Genomic DNA, 25,731 nt, shown 5'->3' with positions numbered 1-25,731 from the left:
ATACAGTGGTACCTCTACCTAAGAAAACCTCTACTTACAAACTTTTCTAGACAAGAACTGGGTGTTCCAAGATTTTTTTGCTTCTTCTGAAGAACCATTTTCCCAAGCCCAAGCCTCCGAAACTGTAACTGGAAAAGGCAGGGAGAAGCCTCCGTGGGGCCTCTCTAGGAATCTCCTGGGAGGAAATAGGGCCAGAAAAAGCGGGGAGAAGACTCCGTGGAGCCTCTCTAGGAATTTGGTGGGAGGAAACAGGGCCGGAAAAGGCGGGGAGAAGCCTCTGTGGGGCCTGTCTAGGAATCTCCTGGGCATCCACCCTCCCTGTGGTTTCCCCAATCGCACGCATTGTTTGCTTTTACATTAATTCCAATGGGAAAAATTGCTGCTTCTTACAAACTTTCTACTTAAGAACCTGGTCATGGAATGAATTAAGTTTGTAAGTAGTGGTACCACTGTATTTGGATAGAAAAAGGATGGATCTTATACAGTAATACCTCATCTTACGAACTTAATTGGTTCCAGGACGAGGTTTGTAAGGTGAAAAGTTCGTAAGATGAAACAATGTTAACCATAGGAATGAATGAAAAAGCCAATAATGCGTGCAAGCTGATTAGGAAAATCCAAAACATTAAGGCTTTTTTTAAAAAAAGCTGCCGGCAGACGAAGCTGAGGCGAACGGAGTGGGGGGAGGGACAGCGAGAGATGGCAAGAGGTGGCAGTCCCAATGAAGCAAGGCAAAAAGAGCCTCTCTTGATCTCCATGAATCCCTCCCATTTTTTCCCACCCTGTCCTGCACCTTTCTCCCCTCTTGATCTCCATGGATTTCTCCCGTTTTTCCCCACCCTGTCCTGCACTTTTCTCCCCTCTTGATCTCCATGGGTTCCTCCCGTTTTTTCCCACCCTGTCCTGCACCATTCTCCCCTCTTGATGGAGGGGAGATCAAGAGGGGAGAAAGGTGCAGGACAGGGTGGGAAAAAACGGGAGGAACCCATGGAGATCAAGAGGGGAGAAAAGTGCAGGACAGGGTGGGGAAAAACGGGAGAAATCCATGGAGATCAAGAGGGGAGAAAGGTGCAGGACAGGGTGGGAAAAAACGGGAGGAACCCATGGAGATCAAGAGGGGAGAAAGGTGCAGGACAGGGTGGGGAAAAACGGGAGGAACCCATGGAGATCAAGAGGGGAGAAAAGTGCAGGACAGGGTGGGAAAAAACGGGAGGAACCCATGGAGATCAAGAGGGGAGAAAGGTGCAGGACAGGGTGGGGAAAAACGGGAGATATCCATGGAGATCAAGAGGGGAGAAAGGTGCAGGACAGGGTGGGGAAAAATGGGAGAAATCCATGGAGATCAAGAGGGGAGAAAGGTGCAGGACAGGGTGGGGAAAAACGGGAGAAATCCATGGAGATCAAGAGGGGAGAAAGGTGCAGGACAGGGTGGGAAAAAACGGGAGGAACCCATGGAGATCAAGAGGGGAGAAAAGTGCAGGACAGGGTGGGGAAAAACGGGAGAAATCCATGGAGATCAAGAGGGGAGAAAGGTGCAGGACAGGGTGGGGAAAAACGGGAGGAACCCATGGAGATCAAGAGGGGAGAAAAGTGCAGGACAGGGTGGGGAAAAACGGGAGGAACCCATGGAGATCAAGAGGGGAGAAAAGTGCAGGACAGGGTGGGGAAAAACGGGAGGAACCCATGGAGATCAAGAGGGGAGAAAAGTGCATGACAGGGTGGGGAAAAACGGGAGAAATCCATGGAGATCAAGAGGGGAGAAAGGTGCAGGACAGGATGGGAAAAAACGGGAGAAATCCATGGAGATCAAGAGGGGAGAAAGGTGCAGGACAGGGTGGGGAAAAACGGGAGAAATCCATGGAGATCAAGAGGGGAGAAAGGTGCAGGACAGGGTGGGAAAAAACGGAGAAATCCATGGAGATCAAGAGGGGAGAAAGGTGCAGGACAGGGTGGGGAAAAACGGGAGAAATCCATGGAGATCAAGAGGGGAGAAAGGTGCAGGACAGGGTGGGAAAAAACGGGAGGAACCCATGGAGATCAAGAGGGGAGAAAAGTGCAGGACAGGGTGGGGAAAAAAGGCAGGAACCCATGGAGATCAAGAGGGGAGAAAGGTGCAGGACAGGGTGGGAAAAAACGGGAGGAACCCATGGAGATCAAGAGGGGAGAAAAGTGCAGGACAGGGTGGGGAAAAACGGGAGGAACCCATGGAGATCAAGAGGGGAGAAAAGTGCAGGACAGGGTGGGGAAAAACGGGAGAAATCCATGGAGATCAAGAGGGGAGAAAGGTCCAGGACAGGGTGGGGAAAAACGGGAGGAACCCATGGAGATCAAGAGGGGAGAAAAGTGCAGGACAGGGTGGGAAAAAACGGGAGGAGCCCATGGAGATCAAGAGGGGAGAAAGGTGCAGGACAGGGTGGGAAAAACAGGAGGGACTCAAGTCTGGAGGTGGGGCATCCCGCCGGCGGCAGGTTCGTAAGGTGAAAAAAGTTCATAAGAAGAGGCAAAAAAATTCCGAACCCTGGGTTCGTATCTCGAAAAGTTCGTATGATGAGGGGTTCGTATCATGAGGTACCACTGTATTTCTAGCTTTTTATTTATATCTAAAGTTATTTATACTTTAATCAATAAGTTAAGAGGAGCCTAGATAGTAAAATTTCAGAAATCCAAGCTTAGGAGGCTGCATTGAATTTGAATTGCATGAAGAAGTAGTTGGTATTTTATACAGTTCGTTGTTGCTCCCTCTGACTAGTTTAAGGAAATTGCACTGTAACATCAGTAATGGGTTCCTGTCGGTACGACTAATTGTGCGCAGCTTTGTGGCTCTGGTATGCACGCACGGGTTTGAGCACAATTTTGCTTCCTACAGGTAGAAAATCTCGCAAGGGGTTGTGCGTGTGTGTGTTTTGGTGAGGCTTTTTGCGCTGAAGCATGCACGGAAGCAAAAAACCTCACAGAAACATGCGCGCGTGTGTCACTGGGAGATTTTGTTACCTGCACTGGTGAAGGAAGCAAAATTGCATTCAAACCCATGCTTGTGTGCTAGAGCCGCGCGCAATTAGCCATACCGGCAGGAATCTACTACTGTGTAATGTGGACTATAAATTACAAATTAAAATGCAGAATTTATATTATTATGGATTAATGTTTTATTTATGAAATGTGAACTCTTCCTTCAAAATCAGGAATCTATGAGATTTTCTCAAATCATTATTCACTCTGTAGCAAAGCTGTTGTGAAGACTTCCATTAATCAATGGTTAATTAGAGCAGGAAAATTAATTTCTTTTCCTCACTTTCTCCCTCTGTAGGCATTGTTGTGAAGCAGATGAAAATGGTGAAGATTTTTATCTCTGGACATATAAAAAGCTTGAAATAGGTTATAATGGAAACAGGATTGTAGATGTGAATCTAACAAGTGAAGGGAAAGTTAATTGGTACCCAACACTAAAATCCAGATGTCTTACTCTGTAAGTAATCTGAATTTGTAAATAATAATGGTTACACAGCTGTTAAGCTGTAGAAATTGGATGTTGGCAGAACCATGTTTTGTCCAAATATTGACTATGTATCATGATAGCAGGCCTTACATATTGTGATTAAGTCATAGTTCATTGTATGTTTACTCTTCGCATCCTGAGAATAGTACAGTGTTCCCTCGATTTTCGCGGGTTCGAACTTCGCGAAAAGTCTATACCACGGTTTTTCAAAATATTAATTAAAAAATACTTTGCAGTTTTCCCCCTATACAACGTTTTTTTCCTGCCTGATGACGTCATATGTTATCGCCAAACTTTCATCCACCTTTAATAAATATTTTTTTAATAAACTTTAATAAATAAACATGGTGAGTAATAATCTAAATGGTTGCTAAGGGAATGGGAAATTGTATTTAGGGGTTTAAAGTGTTAAGGGAAGGCTTGTGATACTGTCCATAGCCAAAATAGTGTATTTACTTCCGCGTCTCTACTTCGCGGAAATTCGACTTTCCGGGTGGTCTTGGAACGCATCCTCCGCGAAAGTCGAGGGAACACTGTATTATCCAAATTCCAACAAGAAGAACTTCCTAATCTCCAGATAAACAAAGCGGAGCTAAAATGGTTACAAAATGAGATTCTTCTAATCACAGCAATTCTTTTCTTCATTGGTGATGTGGTAAAAAGGGAATTAAAATTTAAAATGGGTGAGGGGAGCATTTTGTCAATTGATCACCCTCCTATTTTTATATAGAAAGATTGTACATATTTACTGTTCATTTTGAATACCACATCCCGATCCCACATGGCTAATTGTGTATATTATCCCATTTATATCTCTAAATCCAGGACCTGAAAGAACAGTTGTTCTATAGGTATCTAGAAAAAAGAATTCCATTAAATTTTGCTTCTTCCTAAAACTACCACTGGCAGAAATTCCTTAAGTTGTGTTTATAAGAGTCTCAGTGATATGGTATAACTCCTATATCATTTCTACTTATATGGTTGGCATTCCTTTTATGGGATGACACTTTCTCCCTGTGTATTTCAACAGTGGAGGACATAAAATTGTACAATGAAATTGCTTTTAATATATCTGGTAGAAAAGAAGATCTTCCTATTTAACATGCCGCTTGGAATTATCTTTTTGCAGCTCATAATATTGGTTCAACAATACGGGTCATTCTCAATTAACAATGGTAATTGGGGCTAAAATTTCCATTGCTAAGTGATGCATTTGTAATATGTGATGTCACATGCCTATGCTGTTAAGTGATTGTAGTTCTGGGAGATATTGTTGCTGGGCAAGGACTGTATGTGTCTGGAGGCTGTTGGGGCCTGGATGGATGTCAACAGACTCAAACTCAACCCTGATAAGATGGAGTGGCTGTGGGTTTTGCCTCCCAAGGACAATTCCATCTATCCGTCCATCACCCTGGGGGGGGGAATTATTGACCCCCTCAGAGAGGGTCCGCAACTTGGGCGTCCTCCTCGATCCACAGCTCACATTAGAGAAACATCTTTCAGCTGTGGCGAGGGGGGCGTTTCCCCAGGTTCGCCTGGTGCACCAGTTGCGGCCCTATTTGGACCGGGAGTCACTGCTCACAGCCACTCACGCCCTCATCACCTTGAGGCTTGACTACTGTAATGCTCTCTACATGGGGCTACCTTTGAAAAGTGTTTGGAAACTTCAGATCTTGCAGAATGCAGCTGCGAGAGCAATCATGGGCTTCCCAAGGTATGCCCATGTTACACCAACACTCTGCAGACTGCATTGGTTGCCGATCAGTTTCCGGTCACAATTCAAAGTGTTGGTTATGACCTATAAAGCCCTTCATGGCACCGGACCAGGGTATCTACGAGACCGCCTTCTGCCGCACGAATCCCAGCGACCGGTTAGGTCCCACAGAGTGGGCCTTCTCTAGGTCCCGTCAAAAAAACGATGTTGTTTGGCGGGCCCCTGGGGAAGAGCCTTCTCTGTGGCGGCCCCGGCTCTCTGGAACCAACTCCCCCTGGAGATTAGAATTGCCCCCACCCTCCTTGCCTTTTGTAAACTTCTTAAAACCCACCTCTGTCGTCAAGCGTGGGGGAACTGAGACATCTCCCCCTGCCTATGTAGTCCTAGTGCATGATATGACTGTATGTATGTTTTTTTATATTGGGGTTCCTTGCTTTTAGATTTTTAAATGTATAATTGCTATCTTAGCTTTTAATTATTAGATTTGTCAGTATATATTGTTTTTTGTCACTGTTGTGAGCCGCCCCGAGTCTGCGGAGAGGGGCGGCATACAAATCTAATTAATAATACAATAATAATAATAATAATAATAATAATAATAATAATAATAATAATAATAATAATGTATTATTAAGTAAAGATTTCATATGATCATACTTCCAGTTTCCTGCCTGCTTCCCTCTGACTTTGACTTTTGGAAATTGGCAGGAATGTAAAAAAAAAAATACAATCAATGCAATGGTTGGACTCCAGGTCAATTGCTAAGTGTCTGGATCATATTATGTTACATTTGGTGAGCGGTAATGGCTAGAACAATGAGGACTGGTAATAATTAATACTTGTTCAGCATTGTAATAACTAATACTTGTTCAGCATTGTTGTAAATTTAAATGATCACTGAATGTCAGCCTTCCAAGTAGATTAGACAGGAAATATTACAAGAGGAACTAAGGCAAAGTAAATACAATAAAACTATATTAACATAATCTTGCTAATCTGAAAGCACAGATCTCCAGCTGTGTCTCTTTACTATCAGTCCTTTCTAAGTTTATTTCTCTGCCCATTACAGGTAGCGCTCAATTTACGACTGTTTGTTTAGTGACAGTACAAAGTTACAATGACACTGAAAAAGGTTGCTTATGACCATTTTTAACAGTCATAACCTTTCCAGCATCTTCATGATCATGTGATTAAAATTAGATGCTTGGCAACTGGTTTACATGTATGATTGTTGCTGTGTCCCAAGGTCATACGATCACCTTTTGTGACTTTCAGACAAGCAAAGTCAATGGGGAAGCCAGATTCACTTCGGTTACTAACTTGTCAACTGCTGTGATTCATTTAACTACTGAAACAAGGAAGGTCATAAAACGGGGCAATATTGACTTAATAAATGTCTCACTTAACAACAGAAATTTTGGGCTCAGTTGTAGTTTGTATTTGTATTTGTATTTATTAGATTTGTATGCCGCCCCTCTCTGAAGACTCGGGTCGGCTAACAATAAAAAGGACAATGTGAACAAATTTAATATTAAAAATAATCTTAAAAACCCCAATTTAAAGAACCAATCATACATACCAACATACTATGTATAAATTCTATAAGTCTAGGGGGAAGGGGAAATTTCAATTCCCCCATGCCTGATGACAGAGGTGGGTTTTAAGGAGCTTGCGAAAGGCAAGGAGGGTGGGGGCAACTCTGATATCTGGGGGGAGCTGGTTCCAGAGGGTCGGGGCCGCCACAGAGAAGGCTCTTCTCCTGGGTCCTGCCAAACAACATTGTTTGGTCGATGAGACCCGGAGAAGGCCAACTCTGCGGGACCTAACCGGTCACTGGAATTTGTGCGGCAGAAGGCGGTCCAGGAGATATTCTGGTCCGATGCCATGAAGGGCTTTATAGGTCATAACCAATGCTTTGAATTGTGACCGGAAATTGCTCAATGCAGACTGTGGAGTGTTGGAGTAACATGGGCATACCTAGGGAAGCCCATGATTGCTCTCGCAGCTGCATTCTGCACGATCTGAAGTTTCCGAACACTTTTCAAAGGTAGCCCCATGTAGAGAGCATTACAGTAGTCGAACCTCGAGGTGATGAGGGCATGAGTGACTGTGAGCAGTGAGTCCCGGTTGTTAAGTCGAAGACTACCTGTATTCAGCTGTGAGCTCCTCCCATTTTTATCTAATAATTCTAATTCCCATGGCAGGATTTCCCCCTGCTCCTATCTTCCAAATTCATTTCACATTTCATTACATTAGAGTAGTTGTTAGACAATGATCTCTCGTAGAACATTACATTTGCTTAATTTAATAATAAAAATAAATAAAATAAAATCTTGTATTCATTAAAACTTGAAAGTACCAATGACTTGCTAGAAAAAGTATGTTAGCAGTTAATGTTTTTCTTAGTGTTGTTTGGAATTGGAACTGGGTTGGCTTTGTTGATTTTTAATATACTGTGTCATCTTTTTAAATATAATTTCTCTCCAGGTGAAATGGAAAAAGTCAGATGTGAAGTTTGAAGATAGATTTGACAAATATCTCGATCCATCTTTCTTTCAACATAGGGTATGCCTCTTTTATATTTCATTACATTGAAACCTATGTACTCAAAATAGCGCCCGGTGATATGTTCCTTGTGATTAATGGTGCCTGCGCAACCTCTTGAAGTAAAAGGGGGAAAGATTTCTTGCATGCAGCATGCAGCCAAAAGGTTCCTTGTCCTGGTGTTGTATGTTACATGCACTCATCCCAACCCTGTCACCCAAAAGGTTCACTCTTGTTGTGTTTGGGCCTGGGCCAGCCGTTGCTCCCACAGATGGGAGAGACGCGGCACAAAGTGAATGCGAAAGCCTGGTTGACAGCCAGGAAGATGTGGCAGACAGCCAGGAGGACGAGGCCACTGGTACGCAGGATTCAGCAGACAGCCCAGGGGATTTGGCATGCAGTCCCTCAGACAGTCTTTCGTCCCTGGGTTCTTCTGCAGATCAATATATTGATCTGCGTAGCCGAAGAGCTATGCAAAGAAGGGATTGCTTTAAGGAGTATTACAAATCATCATAGTAGCACCTGGGCTGGGTGTGGTTCTTATACTGAGGGCTGGGTGTGGTTCCCTTAATGAGGGCTAAAGGGATAAAAGGGAACAAAGGCCCAAGGCAAACGGTGGTTGTTTATCTGTGTTATTTTGTGGTCCCTGTTCTGAAGTTTCTGTTTCGTGCCGTTGGAGTTTTCAACCCAGCTTTTTCAGACAAGTGGGAAGTGAAAACTCTGGGACTTGCTGTTTGCTCCAAAGATTCAAAAGGACTCCTGAAACGTCTTTGCTCATTCCAAGTTGTCTTTGTTTGTTCTTTCCTGTGTTTTTGTATGCGGCTGAAGTAAGCCTTGCACTCTCATTGTTTTTGGACACCAAGAACTGTTTTGAGTAACCCTTTTTTGTTTATTTAATACAAGTTTGCTGATTAGCAGAGCACGTGTGTGTTTGATTTCTTTTCCTTGGACTGTTACGCATTGCCTGAGCCCAGTCAGGCAGAACAACTCTCAGGCTGCTTTTGCTAGAATTTTGGCTATCAGCTCGGGTTGGCTGTCATCCCCCCCCACCCACCCAAAAGAGCACCCACCACAAAACAAGTGACTCAGGACATGTCGTATTTTTGGGGAAACACGGTAGCATATATCTTTTGTACATGGATAGATTCCATTATGTGTATTTTGCATGCAATATTAGGCCAGTGATATATCCAAGAAAGAACAGCTTGTGGTGCATGCTGCTTATCAATCACATGCCTTGTAAAATAGAGTCTAATTACCAGTGAGAAGGCAAGAACAAACATGGCTTTTGAGCCTGTTCTGTAAATTGAATAATGGATCAAAATTCCTTTTGGGGCAGCATAGTAAGCAATATTCATGCTGTCTGAAAAATGCTTTTTCAAAAGGCAACTGATTTTTTCTCCCTTGAAGATACAGTAATACCTCATCTTACGAATCTAATTGGTTCCCAGAGGAGGTTCGTAAGGCGAAAAGTTCGTAAGACAAAACATTGTTTCCCATAGGAAACAATGTAAAATGAATTAATGCGTGCAAGAAAAAAAACGCAAAAAACCGACGACGACCGGCTGTCACCTTTTGAAACAGCCGGGCGCTTCTCAGCATTCTCCCAATGCCGAACCTAGAAGTTCGGCAAAAGTTCGGGTTCGGGTGGCCGCCGAGAAGCCCCACCGCCCGGCTGTCACCTTTTGAAACAGCCAGGGGGCTTCTCGGCGTCCTCCCGAACTTGAACGCCGAACTTCTGGGTTCGGCGTTTGGGAGGCCGCCGAGAAGCGCCGAACCCGGAAGTTTGGCAAAAGTTCGGGGTCAGCGTTCGGGGTCAGGAGGACGCTGAGAAGCCCCGCCGCCCGGCTGTTAGCTTTTCAAAAGAGCCGCGGAGCTGCCGGGCCGGTCGGGAGGCTGGAAAGGAGGTAGGGAATCCCAATAGGGAATTCCATGGGCGGAGCTTTGATGTCACAAAGACGTCCTTCCTGGCCGGCCGAAACATACTCATGTGAAAATTACTCATGCTGGTTTTGTAATAAATTACAATAGGAAGTTAGCTGCAAATTTCTATCCTGGCTTCTGAAGAAATCATGTTCAACTGAAGAATGGACCATAGATACTTACTTTATTTTTTTCTGAAATCATTTTCAAATAAATTTCAACAAGTTACTAATCTTAGATTAGTTACTGTAACTTTGTGATAATAGAGAAGAAAAATGCTATTTTTATCTTTTCACATAAGATAAAGTGGGAATAGATTTTATCTGTGTCACTTTGCATTTCTTCCGAATGAAAAAGGTGGAGCATAATATTTTGGTTTATTATATATCTTAGCTTTGCCAGACAAAGGGGTTGCAGAATTTTATACATAGTTCAACTTCCTTTCTATTCATAAACAGTTAATGTCATTCGTTAGTGTTCTGTCGGGCTCTCTGGTAGAATCCTCCCAAAAATTCACAGGTACAAATTTCAGACACACACACGTTTGAAAATTCAAAACAATGTTCTTTATAATGAAAATTCACTTAAACTTAGCCCTCTTTTGATATAGCAAAGAGCACTCGTCTCCAAACAAACTGGTAATTTGTACAAGTCCCTTATCAGTTCTGTGATACTTAGCTTGCAGCTGTGAGGCAATTCACAGTCCTTCTTCTTTCACAAAGTGAAACACACTTTGCTCTGGTTTAGTTTCAAAGCGGGGGAAAATCAGCACACAAAATTCACAGTCAGTAAAGCAGTCACGAAACACAACGATCAGATAATCCTCCACAATGGCCAAACCCACAGGCTGCTATTTATAGCAGCCTCACTAATGACCACAGCCCCACCCAACCACAGGTGGCCTCATTTTCTTTGGTAATAATCTCTCAGTTGTTGTTGCCTATGCATCGCTCTCCGCATGCGTGGCTGTATCATTAACTCTTGTTCTGAATCCAAGGAGGAGCTAGATAATTGATCTCCTTCTGAGCTGTCTGTCCCACTCTCCTCCTCCCTGTCACTCATGTCTTCTTGGTCAGAGGAGCCTTCATCAGCAGATTCCACTGGGGGGGAGGGCAAAACAGGCCTGCAGCATGTGGATGTCTCCCCCACATCCACAGTCCTTGGGGCAGGAGCTGGGCCAGAGCTAACCACAATATGTTAGATCCCTCCTTAATTATAGATCTGTGGGCTTGTAAATAAAAAAATATTAATTAGTGTTCACTTTTTATTTTAGATTCATTGGTTTTCAATCTTCAACTCCTTTATGATGGTTATTTTCCTGGTGGGCCTGGTCTCTATGATTTTAATGAGGACCCTGAGGAAAGATTATGCACGATATAGTAAAGAAGAAGAAATGGATGATATGGTAAAACTTTTGCTTTTATTTTCTGTTTTTAAAGTTTATCTCAATAGAAGGAACCTATATTCTTGGTTGATATTTTTAAAATAGCATATGCTTAACATACAGATTACATGCAATACGTTAATTAGAATAGTATTCTCAAAATCTTGAAGTCAGTTTTAAGATAAAGCCGATTTTGAGTCCAAGCTGTTTGGCAAAGAAGGTGGATAAATGTTCATGAACAATTATTTTGAATGCCTTTTCTTCGGTCATCATTCTAATCCTTCCTTCACTAGATTAGAGTTAGAAATTTGGACAAGGCACACATTCCAATGTCGCTGAAAATCAGAAAGTCTGATATGTGTATATGGTAGTAGAATATTGATAAAGAGACTCTAGTACCTGCCAATATTATACAGTTGACCAAGAAATGGGGCCAAATTGTTGGGGGGGGGGGGGTTTATATACAATGCTCAGTTGTTTACTGTGGAAAAAAAATATCCTTTCTTCAAGACTTGACCCTCTGGTCTATGTCCGGGGCCAAATTGATTACACATTGGACAGCTGATTTACATAACTAGATAGGCCAGTGTTCTATTTAATAAGGTATTCTCTGATAGAGCCTATCCTTTTTAAAAAGATGTTTCCTACCTAGGGATTGAGCTATGTGACTTAAAGGCAATTGATCATTGATGCAGAGGCCTTCCAAATTCTCTAGCCAACATAAGAATCCCTAAACTTCTCCATATCTAAACCCTTTTTGCATTTAACTTTCATATTTTAATAGGAAAGTGAAAACAAGAACTAGGGGACACAATCTGAAGTTAGTTGGGGGAAAGATCAAAAGCAACATGAGAAAATATTATTTTATTGAAAGAGTAGTAGATCCTTGGAACAAACTTCCAGCAGACGTGGTAGATAAATCCACAGTAATTGAATTTAAACATGCCTGGGATAAACATACTGTATATCCATCCTAAGATAAAATACAGAAAATAATATAAGGGCAGACTAGATGGACCATGAGGTCTTTTTCTGCCGTCAAACTTCTATGTTTCTATGTTTCTATATGTATTCATTCAGACCTCTAATGAAACATAAACAACTAAGTCTATGTTTAAACAAATCTAAATTAGAGGCTAAATTTGCCGTCGATATGAGAGATGTAATAACTTACGTCATTTTATAATATTTGCGTTTTACATTTTTTCTGGTTTCTCTGTAATTACATTGTTTGAACTAGTTTATTAACTAGTTACTAATTAATTTATTAACTAATTCAGATTCTTCCATTAATATAATTAAGTAATAAAAACATTGCAAATCATCTGGACTTGCATTTTTTTTAGCACAAGAGTTCATAATTCTTAATCCCCAAATCATTGTGTACAGCTCCAAATCTCATTTAAAAATTACAACTAAGAAAATAAAGGAAATTATTGTGAGGAATAATCATATTAAATATGTTTGCTTACATTTGAATCAAATTTAATTTTGGTCCTGGTCCTGTCCAGTTGTAATTTCTGACAGGAATCACTTTCAACCTGAAAATATGTATGCATTCCTAATTTAAAGAAATGATAATTAATGTGAAGCCCACATATATAAAAGTCAGTTCATATTTTTATTTACTGTGCACTGCTCATTAATAGTAAATAGCCTAAATTGACATGGTATCCAGCTTAAATGGCTTTGACATAAAAGGTAGGAACATCCAAAATGAGTGTTATTGTCAAAGCATACTGATGTATACTGCAAGCACGAAGAACTTAATATACAGTGATATCGTGTCTTACAAACTATATTGGTTCCGGGACGAGGTTCTTAAGGTGAAAAGTTTGTAAGACAAAACAATGTTTCCCATAGGAATCAATGGAAAAGCAATTAATGTGTGCAAGCCCAAAATTCACCCCTTTTGCCAGCTGAAACGCTCATTTTTGCGCTGCTGGGATTTCCCTGAGGCTCCCCTCCATGGGAAACCCCACCTCCTGACTTCTGTTGCCAGCAAAGCACCCGTTTTGGCGCTGCTGGAATTCCTCTGCTGGGATTCCCCTGCAGCATCACAAAAACACGGAAGTCCGGAGGTGGGGTTTCCCATGGAGGGGAGCCTCAGGAGAATCCCAGCAGCGCAAAAACGGGTGCTTCGCTGGCAACGGAAGTCTGGAAGCGGGGCATCCCAATGGCGGCAGTGGGTTTGTAAGGTGAAAATAGTTTGTAAGAAGAGGCAAAAAAATCTTAAACCCCGGGTTTGTATCTTGAAAAGTTTGTATGATGAGGCGTTTGTAAGACGAGGTATCACTGTACTAACGGCCGCCAGATTAACTTACGCACAGCATTGGAAAAAAGAAGACATTCCGACAAATTTAACCATCATTAGCAAAATTATGGAGTGCGCCGAACTATCAAAAATAACAATGGAAATTCAAAACAAAAATGATTCAGAGTTCTACAAGGCCTGGGAGAAATGGTTCAGATGGCTATCCAACTTTAAGAACAATAAAACAAAAACTACCGTAATCAAAATCTCTTAATATAAATCAAAATAAAGATATACACAATAGAAATTCGGACCAAAATCAATACAACCTCTGTCTGAGTTCAATCCATTTGATAATTATCAGGAACCTACTAATATCACAACCTACAATTACTTCTCACTAACAAAAATAACAAACATAATCAAACTAAGTTGTCACAATCCAAATGCCTGCTAGTTTGCAGGTACCACCCCTCCTCTCTTTCTTTCTTTCTTTCTTTCTTTTCTTTCTTCTCTCTTTTTTCTTCTTTTCTTTCCTTCCTCTTTCCTTTTCTATCCCACCTCCAATCACCTCTTCTTTCCACATTATTCTTGGACTATCAAATACTACAGCTATAAGATTATCCAAATAAGAATATTGAATACAAAATATTTACATATAGACAAATATTTGGAATGTATATACAATAATATATATAAGCCGCTGTATAAAAATACTGTTTACCCCCTTCCCCTCCAACTTCTCTTTTTTGTATTCTCATCCCCCTTTTCCCTGTTTTCTTTTTTTAATAATCTAGTAAAGTATATTTTAAAAAAAAAAAGACTTAGTGATTGCAGGTTGTCGATCAGAGATTATCATAAAATATTGACCAAAGAGGTGAGCTTTTTAGCTTTCTCTTGCTCTTGCTGCAAGGTAGGAGTAAATCTGTGCAGGTTAGAAAGGGTTTCAGTAGAGCCAGTTACTTTGTAAACTGTAAACTGAATTAGACTGTGGTTTGTCAATTAGCCCTTTTCTTGTTGTTTTGAATGAATGTATTGTGTTTTGTGCAGGATAGAGATCTAGGAGATGAATATGGTTGGAAACAAGTTCATGGAGATGTTTTCAGGCCATCTAGCCATCCTTTAATATTTTCATCCCTTATTGGTTCTGGCTGCCAAATATTTGCAGTTTCTTTCATAGTAATCATTGTCGCCATGCTGGAAGATTTATATACAGAGTAAGTATTACTTTCTGGTTATATTAAAAATACATTGGTAAGGCCCATTGGGCCCACTTGTATCTCAGTTGTTTTTGGAGCACTAAAGTTTTCCAAAGATAGAAAAATAGCTGTACAAGCAGAAGATACATCGATAATGCTCATATATTTATTTGACTGAGAGTGCTAACATAAAGTAAAAATTGTGGTAATACCTATTTTAATTTTAAAATGATGAATTAGATCCTAAAGTCTCCTTGGATAGAACATAGTCCGTTGAACCAAGCTTCACTCACATCAGGTTTATATGCAAGATAGCATAAATCCTGTAGTAGGTATCTTCTCTCCCTTCTCCCCTTGAAGACCTGAAGAATCATTCCCCACCATCACCTGTTACCATATTCTGAGCAAATCTAAAATAATCCTCCAATTTTAGAAGTAAATTATTGGGTGTAAACCTAAACTTCATTTCAGACGAATAAGAAATCTCATTAAAAACTTGGTTATTAACATAAAAATATCAGCATTTAATATAGTATAACAGGTGGTGGTGGTGGGTAGAACAATAAGTCTGCGGAGAGGGGCAGTAAACAAATCTAAATAATAAAATAAAATAAAATAAAATAAAATAAATAAATAAATAAATCATAGTTTCAGTTATACAAAGCAAGCCCTGTCATCATATTACATGCAGATCATGGCACACATACATATGTTTTTATCATTATAAATATAGAAACACAAATGAATATTTTAAAAAATTAAGATGGGAAGATCAAGTAGTACTACAGCCAGAGATATGACAACATCTCTAGCTTATTTAAATGCTTAGATGCCCTCCAGCTATAATGGACTTAAATTCCCATTATTCCCAGACATATTGCTATTTGCTGAGTTCATTGGCATTGATCCACATATGGGCATGTTTTTAATGTAAGCCATCAAGTTGTTTTCAGGGTAAAAGCATAGAAAATGTTTAATAAATAGAGGAAAATAATATATATTGATCTTTTAGGTTAGAAAGATTCAAAATTATCCAAACATTTAGAACAGAACAGAATAGAATAGAATTATTTATTGGCCAAGTGTGATTGGACACACAAGGAATTTGTCTTTAGTGCATATGCTCTCTGTACATGAAAGAAAAGATAACATTTGTCAAAAATCATGAGATACAACATTTAATGATTGCCATATGGTACAAATAAGCAGTCAGGAAAAAATGTTAATATAAATCGTAAGGATACAGCAACAAGTTACAGTCATATAGTCATAATTGGGAGAAGATGGGTGTTGGGAATGATGAGAAGACTAAGTAATAGTAATGTAACCCTTAATTAATAGTTTGATAGGAAAAGTTTTTGGTGTGATTTTGTTAAATATTCTTCACCAAGTAACAGAAATAATAAAACAGTAAGTACAGCTCCTAAATTCAATAGAAGGATATATAATCTTGTGGTCTAAATCATTAAAAATATTAATAATAGTGCATATTGAGTTCTCAAGGAAATAACCAAGAAAGCCATGATAGTTGATAAAATAGCAGCTGTATTATGTATTCTAAAACTGGTTAAAATAGGCAATAACTAATAAAGATTATTACATTTAGGCTCACATGTTAAGAATTATATCTACTAACAAATTATAATTATTACTACAAGTTATAGGACATTTGGAAATTCAGCTACAGTTTTCTATTCTTTGAATGTGATACCATTAAATAGCCTTTCTTTTTTGTTTTGTCTGAATATTTTGTTTTTGTCTGAATATGGAAAAACAGTTAATTTTTAACAAATTGGGAAGCAGCGGTGAAATACTATTTTTTTTTATTTTAAAAAAATCCTTGCTGCTGGTTCTGTGTTTATTTTTATACCCATAAAAGATAAACATTCCCAAGATGAATAAAGTATTCACATAGTCTAATTGCCTACCAAGCAAACTGTGGGTATTTTATTCTTCTTTGCAATATGAGTACCATTGAGAGCACTATAAAGTTATTTTTTCTTTGCTAGATTCCTTTGAGAGACAACTAAAAGTCAAAATAGCTGCAAAAGCAGTACAGTCTCGGTGAGCCGCTAATAGAAGCAGAAGTAGGGATTGCTTTGAAATAGAGAACGATTAACACAATATCATTTTTCTAGTAACGTTATTTTACTTGCTTATTACCTGTATGCTTGTAGCTATATGCTATTTCCTATTCAGACACAACATAAATTCCTTCTGCCACCCTGGTTTTAATTGCTATATCTCCTTGGTTGAGTTGGGTCTGCAAGGAACAAGTGTTTCTACTTAGATGTGCTATTCCCTGTAGTTTGAAGACTAGGGAAAGAAAACTAATGACATCGTAGCATCAGAGGGTAGATAAAAATAGATTATTTTAAAAAATAAAATAAATCTGATTTTTTTGATTTTTATAAAATTCATTTTCATAAAATGCTTTTGGATTAAAAAGCTATCTAAAATTTTCTACAGGGTGTGTTCCAAAAGTAATGCAATTATTTTTTTAAAAAAGTAATTTATTGAACAGATTTGCACAAACACTTAAAATCAACTTGATTTTAATCTAATCCATCCTGTAGCCCCACAATGCTTTTGTTATTTCTGGGATACCACTAACCATGGCAAGGATAGTCATCTTTTTTCAGCTTAAGAAGCAATGTTTAACTAAATGAGAACATAGATTTTCAGTAACAATTGTTTTGAACAGAGCTATTTTTTTTTTTTTGCAAGATAAGAGACAGTAGTGATACCTAATTAAGGATGAGCTGCTGGCATTTTGAGGCAGGAAATTTCTTTTCATTATTTTTGTTGCTGTTGTACATTTCCTTGTCAGTCATTTTTGAGTGGTATACTAGGTAAAACTAAGCATTCAACATTATTTTCATACTTTTATTTTTCTTCTTGCCATCATTTGTATAGCAAAAAAATGTTTTGGGTTTTTTTAAAATTTTAGGAGAGGATCAATGCTGAGCACTGCTATTTTTGTTTATGCTGCAACATCACCTGTGAACGGCTACTTTGGAGGAAGCCTTTATGCCAGGCAAGGAGGTAAAGCATTTCTTGATTATTATTATTATTATTATTTTATTATTATTATTATTATTATTATTATTATTATTATTATTATTATTATTTATTGGATTTGTATGCCGCCCCTCTCCGCAGATTCGATTGTTCACACTGCAATCTAGCATAAAACATGGTACAGCTACTTCAATAATTTTCTTGGTCTATCTACATATGTGTTCATGCATGAACAATACTTTTGCTGATGAAGCAAAAGCGTCTACATCAGATCTGTCATTGCTACCCCCCTGACTGATTTATTTAACCAATCCCTGTTAACAGGAGATGTTCCTGAGGATTGGAGAATGGCCAGTGTTGTGCCTATCCACAAGAAGGGTAGTAGAGAAGAAGCTAGTAACTACGGGCCAGTTAGCTTGACATCAATTATAGTTAAAATGATGGAGACTCTACTCAAAAAGAGGATAAATCAGCACCTAAAAAACAATAACTTATTGGACCCAAATCAGCATGGCTTTACTGAAGGCAAATCATGTCAGACTAATCTCATTGATTTCTTTGACTATGTCACAAAGGTGTTGGATCAAGGTGGTGCCGTGGATATTGCCTATCTGGACTTCAGCAAAGCCTTTGATACGGTTCCACATAAAGAGCTGATAGATAAATTAGTGAAGATTGGACTTAATCCCTGGATAGTTCAATGGATTTGCAGCTGGCTGAAGCATAGACATCAGAGAGTTATTGTTAATGGCAAGTATTCTGAGCAGAGACAGGTTACAAGCGGTGTGCCACAAGGGTCTGTTCTGGGTCCTATTCTTTTTAATATGTTTGTGAGTGACATAGGGGAAGGTTTGGTAGGGAAGGTTTGCCTATTTGCCGATGACTCTAAAGTGTGCAATAGGGTTGATATTCCTGGAGGGGTCTGTAATATGGTAAATGATTTAGCTTTACTAGATAAATGGTCAAAGCAATGGAAACTGCAGTTTAATGTTTCCAAATGTAAAATAATGCACTTGGGGAAAAGGAATCCTCAATCTGAGTATTGCATTGGCAGTTCTGTGTTAGCAAAAACTTCAGAAGAGAAGGATTTAGGGGTAGTGATTTCTGACAGTCTCAAAATGGGTGAGCAGTGTGGTCAGGCAGTAGGAAAAGCAAATAGGATGCTTGGCTGCATAGCTAGAGGTATAACAAGCAGGAAGAGGGAGATTGTGATCCCCTTATATAGAGCGCTGGTGAGACCACATTTGGAGTACTGTGTTCAGGTCTGGAGACCTCACCTACAAAAAGATATTGATAAAATTTGAACGGGTCCAAAGACGGGCTACAAGAATGGTGGAAGGTCTTAAGCATAAAACGTATCAGGAAAGACTTAATGGACTCAATCTGTATAGTCTGGAGGACAGAAGGAAAAGGGGGGACATGATCGAAACATTTAAATATGTTAAAGGGTTAAATAAGGTTCAGGAGGGAAGTATTATTTTATTTTTTTATTATTATTTATTCGATTTGTATGCCGCCCCTCTCCGAAGACTCGGGGCGGCTCACAACATGTAACAACAAATCATAAATAATCCAACAATTTTTAAAAAGTTTAAAGATTTAAAAGACCCCATATACTAACAGACATACACACACGCATACCATATATAAATTAAACATGCCCAGGGGGAGATGTTTCAATTCCCCCATGCCTGACGACAAAGGTGGGTTTTAAGGAGTTTACGGAAGGCAGGAAGAGTAGGGGCAATCCTAATCTCCGGGGGGAGTTGGTTCCAGAGGGCCGGTGCCGCCACAGAGAAGGCTCTTCCCCTGGGGCCCGCCAACCGACATTGTTTAGTTGACGGGACCCGGAGAAGGCCCACTCTGTGGGACCTAATCGGTCGCTGGGATTCGTGCGGCAGTAGGCGGTCTCGGAGATATTCTGGTCCAGTGCCATGAAGGGCTTTAAAGGTCATAACCAACACTTTGAATTGTGACCGGAAATTGATCGGCAGCCAATGCAGACTGCGGAGTGATGGAGAAACATGGGCATACCTAGGTAAGCCCATGACTGCTCTCGCAGCTGCATTCTGCACGATCTGAAGTTTCTGAACACTTTTCAAGGGTAGCCCCATGTAGAGAGCATTACAGTAGTCGAACCTCGAGGTGATGAGGGCATGAGTGACTGTGAGCAGTGAGTCCCGGTCCAGATAGGGCCGCAACTGGTGCACCAGGCGAACCTGGGCAAACGCCCCCCTCGCCACAGCTGAGAGATGTTTTTCTAATGTGAGCTGTGGATCGAGGAGGACGCCCAAGTTGCGGACCCTCTCTGAGGGGGTCAATAATTCCCCCCCCAGGGTAATGGACGGACAGATGGAATTGTCCTTGGGAGGCAAAACCCACAGCCACTCCGTCTTATCCGGGTTGAGCTTGAGTCTGTTGACACCCATCCAGGCCCCAACAGCCTCCAGGCACCGGCACATCACTTCCGCCGCTTCGTTGACTGGGCATGGGGTGGAGATGTAGAGCTGGGTATCATCCGCATATTGATGATACCTCACCCCATGTCCTTGGATGATCTCGCCCAGCGGTTTCATGTAGATGTTGAATAGCAGGGGGGGGGAGGACCGACCCCTGAGGCACCCCACAAGGGAGAAACCTAGGAGTCGACCTCTGACCCCCCACTAACACCGACTGCGACCGGCCAGAGAGGTAGGAGGAGAACCACTGAAGAACAGTGCCTCCCACCCCCAACCTCTCCAGCCGGCGCAGAAGGATACCATGGTCGATGGTATCGAAAGCCGCTGAGAGGTCAAGGAGCACCAGGACAGAGGATAAACCCCTGTCCCGGGCCCGCCAGAGATCATCCATCAACGCGACCAAAGCGGTTTCCGTGCTGTAACCGGGCCTGAAACCCGACTGCTGGGGACCTAGATAATCGGCTTCTTCCAAGGACCGCTGGAGCTGGAGCGCCACCACCTTCTCGACAACCTTCCCCATAAAGGGAAGGTTGGAGACTGGACGATAGTTGTTAAGCACAGCTGGGTCTAGGGAGGGCTTCTTGAGGAGGGGGCGCACGAGCGCTTCTTTATAGAGAGATGGAAAAACTCCCCTCCCCAAGGAAGCGTTGGTAATCTCCTGGGCCCAGCTCCGCGTCACCTCCCTGCTGGCCGAAACCAACCAGGAGGGACACGGATCCAGTAAACAGGTGGCGGAACTCACAGCTCCAATGGCCTTGTCCACTTCATCAGGTGTCACCAGATCAAACTCTTCCCAGACAGGTGGACAAGTACGTGCCCCAGTCACCTCGACTGACTCATTGTCAGTCGACTCTGTTATACAATTGGAGTCGAGATCGGCCCGGATCCGAGCGACTTTATCAGCGAAAAACGTGTTAAAATCCTCGGCACTACTCTGTAAGGGCTCCCCAACTCCCCCCTGGTTGAGAAGGGAGCGGGTCACCCTAAACAGAGTGGCCGGGCGGGATTCCGCTGATGCAATCAAGGCGGCATGGTACGCGCATCTTGCCGCCTTGAGCGCCACTTTGTAAGTCTTAATAAAAGCTCTTACAAGTGTTCGATCGGATTCAGACCTACTCTTCCTCCATCGCTTCTCTAGACGTCTCTTTTGGCGTTTCAACTCCCGGAGCTCCTCGTTGAACCATGGGGCTCTACGGGGTCTAGCGCCACGGAGAGGTCGCAAAGGCGCAATCTGGTCAAGAGCCCCCGCCGCAGCCCTGTTCCAGGCCTCCGCGAGAGACTCCGCCGAACTGTGGACGAGTGCCTCTGGAATAACCAGAGTGTTAATAAGTGTTTTTAATAGGAGAGTGAACACAAGAACAAGGGGACACAATCTGAAGTTAGTTGGGGGAATGATCAAAGGCAACATGAGAAAATATTATTTTACTGAAAGAGTAGTAGATCCTTGGAACAAACCTCCAGCAGACGTGGTTGGTAAATCCACAGTAACTGAATTTAAACATGCCTGGGATAAACATATATCCATCCTAAGATAAAATACAGGAAATAGTATAAGGGCAGACTAGATGGACCATGAGGTCTTTTTCTGCCATCAGTCTTCTATGTTTCTATGTTTCTATTTTACATGTATGCAGGGGAAACTTGAAGAAGTCCTGTTAATTTGCCAAACCATTTTCTCACCCTTGTGCAGCTACATAGTGGTGCACAATAAATACTATTGGTATAGTTATTTAAAATTGAGGAATGAAATTGGCTCAGTGTAATTAAGATAACATGAATGAAGGCAACTATACTTGTTCCAGGATACTGCTGCAGGATCCAAACTAGGTTGGTTACCTACTCAGCCAACAATTCTCAGTAGCTGTGAAATTGAAAGTAAGTTCTTGTACATTGAAATGTGAGGCTACTAATGAGTAGCTGCTGGCACAACGTTGTGCCAATGACTGACACAATGGTTATATTTCCTGATCTTGCCCTCAAACAGCATGGTCACATCATCCATACAATATTTGACAAAACTACAAGCTTAAATCTATGTAAAGGTTTGTTTCACCAAGTTCATAGCGTCTCTTGAGTTCTGCCCGTAGTTCACGAGAGTGAATATGTTAGAGGAGAGAAAGATCTGGTCTGGACCTGAGTTTATTGAAAGACTTGTTATTTCTGGCAATGTGGTTAATGGTCTTGATGAATTGCTGTTCTATTTGTTCATTTTTGCATACCACTTTGCAGAAGCTGGGGGGGGGGGCTATTGAGCCATCATTATAAATGTGGCTCCTGATGAAATCATGTTCTCCTTTGGCATAGTGTCCCTATTTACACCTCCCCTAGCAATAAAAGATAGAAAACTAAAAGAAGAATGCAATACAGATGAGAACAACCTAACCAAGACACAAATAATGAAACTACTCCAGTACTGTCAACATACTTTCTTTATGTTCAAAAGATAAATGTATTTTTACTTTTATTTAAAGGGACACCTATGGGAGCCCCAATATCAAGAGTAGAAAGTGTCCTACACAAACTAGAATACCATGCATTTCAAAACTATACACCTATGTTTTGGTGCCGCTACATGGATGACACATTTATCATCACCAAAAAAAATGCACCCGAAAGACTTTCATACCCCGTTGAACTCTTATTTTCCCAAACATACAATTCACAATGGAGGGAGAAATGGCTAGACAATTAACAGTTTTAGATGTACTTGTCAATAGGCAAGAAGACCGAAGCCTTTAAACCACAGTTTATCGCAAAGCCACCATCACTCTTCACATCCTGGGTTTCAACAGTAGCCATCCACCTTGACTTAAAAAGAGTTGCATCAAACATTAAATGACAGTGTGAGAACTCACTGTATACCCAGCAAGCTAAACAATTGAAGAACAGGTACCTATGTGAACAATTCAGGCTGAATGACTACCTACAAGCTTTTATGATAAGATGCCTGTGGAACACGCAGGGAAGAGAAAAGAAGGAAGAAAGTACAAGATCATTCATTCATTCATTCATTCATTCATTCATATATGTATTTATTAAATTTGTATGCCGCCCCTCTCCGGAGACTCGGGGCGGCTCACAACAGTAATAGAAAAAACAACGTAGATATACAAATCTAATAATTAAAACTAAAAACCCATAATTTTTTTAAAAAGTCATCCTGCCCCACATCAAAAACATTTTGGAAGCAGTAGAACAGTGGTTCTCAACCCTTTGGGGGTTGAACAACTGTTTCACTAGGGTCGCCTAAGACCATGGAAAAAGACAAATTTCCCATGGTGTAAGGCAGCGTTTCCCAACCGGTGTGCCGTGGCACACTAGTGTGCCGTGAAACACCGTCAGGTGTGCCGCGGCAAGAGGCGGCGGAGGAGAGTGGGCGGATCGGGCGGGCAATGGGGCAGGGCGGAGAAGCCAGGGGCGCGTTTGGCCGGAAGCACCTACTGCCGCACCTCCCTGCCCCTGCCTCCCCACAGTGCCTCCGGCCAAACACGCCCCTGGCTTCTCCGCCCTGCCCCAGTGCCCGCCCGATCCACCCACTCTCCTCCGCTGCCGCCTCCTGCCTTGGGGCGAGCAATCCGGCAGTCCAGGACTGTGTGGCTTTGCGCCATGAAGAGAAAACGGCCGACTTTTCCCTGCTGCTGTTTTCTCTTCATGGCGCAAAGCCACACAGTCCCGGACTCCCGGATCGCTCGCTTCTCCGGTCAGCAAAGCCATCTGCCCAGGAAAGCGCCGCGCTGGCCGGAGAAGCGAGCGATCTGGGAGTCCGGGACTGTGTGGCTTTCGGCCAGGCTAACGGGAGGTGGCGCGAGGCCGGGCGCTGGGGACGTCTGGGAGGGCGAGGAGGCTGATGGCTGCTGCGCACTCCACTCTCTCTCCGGCTCTCTCTCGCTCTTTCTTTTTCTCTCTATTGCTGGCGTGGTGAACGAGAGAGAAAGAGAGAGAGAGAAAAAGGAGGGGAGAGAGAATGAGAGAAAGAAAGCAAGAGAAAGAGAGGGAAAGAAAGCAAGAGAGAGAGAGAACGAAAGGGGGGAAGGAGGGAGAGGGAAAGACATAGAGGGAGGGAAGGAGGGAGAGAGAGAGAGCAAAAAAGAGAGGAAGAAAGAAAGAAAGAGGGATGGAGAGAAAGAAGGGAAGGAAGGAAGAGAGAGAAAGAGGGAGGAATAGAGTGAAATGGAGGAAGAGATTTTTTTTTGTCCAAACTTTTCTTTAGCCCCCCCGCCCCCCCTTCAGTGTTCCCCAGAATTTTGAAAACATGAATAATGTGCCGCGGCTCAAAAAAGGTTGGGAAACACTGGTGTAAGGAACTAAAGCTTGTATTCTGGTATCTTGGAACATCCGACCAATCAGGCGTTTACAGAGGGGGTGTCCCTCTGACCTTTCTGCCAATCAGCTTAAAGCTCTATTGGGAGAATTGGTGCTAGACTTATGGTGGGGGGTCACCACAACATGAGGAACTTTATTAAGGGGTCACGGCATTTAGAAAGGTTGAGAACCACTGCTGTAGAATGTAGCTTCCAAGATCTGCAAGTGGGCATCATATATTGCCCAACATTTATCACAAAGCAAGTCTACAGTATAGTCACACAGACAAAACTAGCAGAGAGTGACATCAGGAAGAGAGAGACACGCATCTGTTAGGACTATGTGTATAACTGGTTGGGATGTACAATATATAACTTAAGCCAGCAATGTATGGTTAAAGGAATAGAATATCTCCGGGACCGCCTTATGCCGCACGAATCCCAGCGACTGGTTAGGTCCCACAGAGTGGGCCTTCTCCGGGTCCCGTCGACTAAACAATGTCATCTGGCGGGACCCAGGGGAAGAGCCTTCTTTGTGGTGGCTCCGACCCTCTGGAACCAGCTCCCCCCAGATATTAGGATTGCCCCCACCCTCCTTGCCTTTCGGAACTCCTTAAAACCCACCTCTGCCATCAGGCATGGGGGTATTGAAACATCTCCCCCTTGCCCATGTAGTTTCTGTGTATGATTTGATTGTGTGCTTGTTTTTTATATACTGTACAGTAGAACCCCGACTTACGAGACTAATTGGTTCCGGAAGGAGGCTCGTAAGTCGGAACGCTCGTATGACGAAACATTGTTTCCCATAGGAAACAATGTAAAGTCAATTAATCCGTGCAACAACAAAAAAACCCGCTGCCGCCGAACGCGGAAGTTAGCGTTCGGCTTCAGGAGACAGCTGCGAAGCGGCGCGGGTGTTTTAAAACGTCGCAGCCGGCCTGGGGGGCTTGCCAGCACCTCCCCGAGCCCCCCAGGCCGGCTGCAACCTTTTAAAACACGCGCGCCGCTTCGCAGCTGTCTCCTGAAGCCGAACGCGGAAGTTAGCGTTCGGCTTCAGGAGACAGCTGCGAAGCGGCGCGCGTGTTTTAAAAGGTTGCAGCCGGCCTGGGGGGCTTGCCAGCACCCCCCCGAGCCCCCCAGGCTGGCTGCAACCTTTTAAAACACGTGCGCCGCTTCGCAGCTGTCTCCTGAAGCCGAACGCTAACTTCCACGTTCGGCTTCAGGAGACAGCTGCGAAGCGGCGCGCGGGATACGAGCGCCAAGGAGCTGTCTCCTGAAGCCAAACGCGGAAGTTAGCGTTCGGCTTCAGGAGACAGCTCCTTGGCGCTCATATCCCGAATGTGAGCTCGGGAGGCGAACAAAAATGTCGCTCCCCTCCCAGCACTTATCTCGAGTAGCTCGTAAGTAGAGCTGCTCGTATGTCGAGGTTCCACTGT

The 25,731-nt window shown here is 42.3% G+C and overlaps 1 protein-coding gene across 1 annotated transcript in view; it reads left to right on the top strand.

The window, feature by feature from the left end:
- Positions 1-25,731, top strand: part of TM9SF3 (transmembrane 9 superfamily member 3) — a 52,512-nt gene that overhangs the window by 14,485 nt on the left and 12,296 nt on the right. The window contains 7 exon segments of the mRNA XM_070752110.1: positions 2,884-2,898; positions 3,322-3,426; positions 3,429-3,466; positions 7,698-7,775; positions 10,951-11,082; positions 14,366-14,532; positions 17,465-17,559. Of these exon segments, the coding sequence (XP_070608211.1) occupies positions 2,884-2,898; positions 3,322-3,426; positions 3,429-3,466; positions 7,698-7,775; positions 10,951-11,082; positions 14,366-14,532; positions 17,465-17,559 (630 nt within the window).

This window comes from Erythrolamprus reginae, chromosome 5, assembly GCF_031021105.1.
Source record: "Erythrolamprus reginae isolate rEryReg1 chromosome 5, rEryReg1.hap1, whole genome shotgun sequence".
NCBI classification, from domain to species: domain Eukaryota; kingdom Metazoa; phylum Chordata; class Lepidosauria; order Squamata; family Dipsadidae; genus Erythrolamprus; species Erythrolamprus reginae.
Note: the sequence above shows the minus strand (reverse complement) of the source record. Positions and strands in the feature narration are given on the sequence as shown.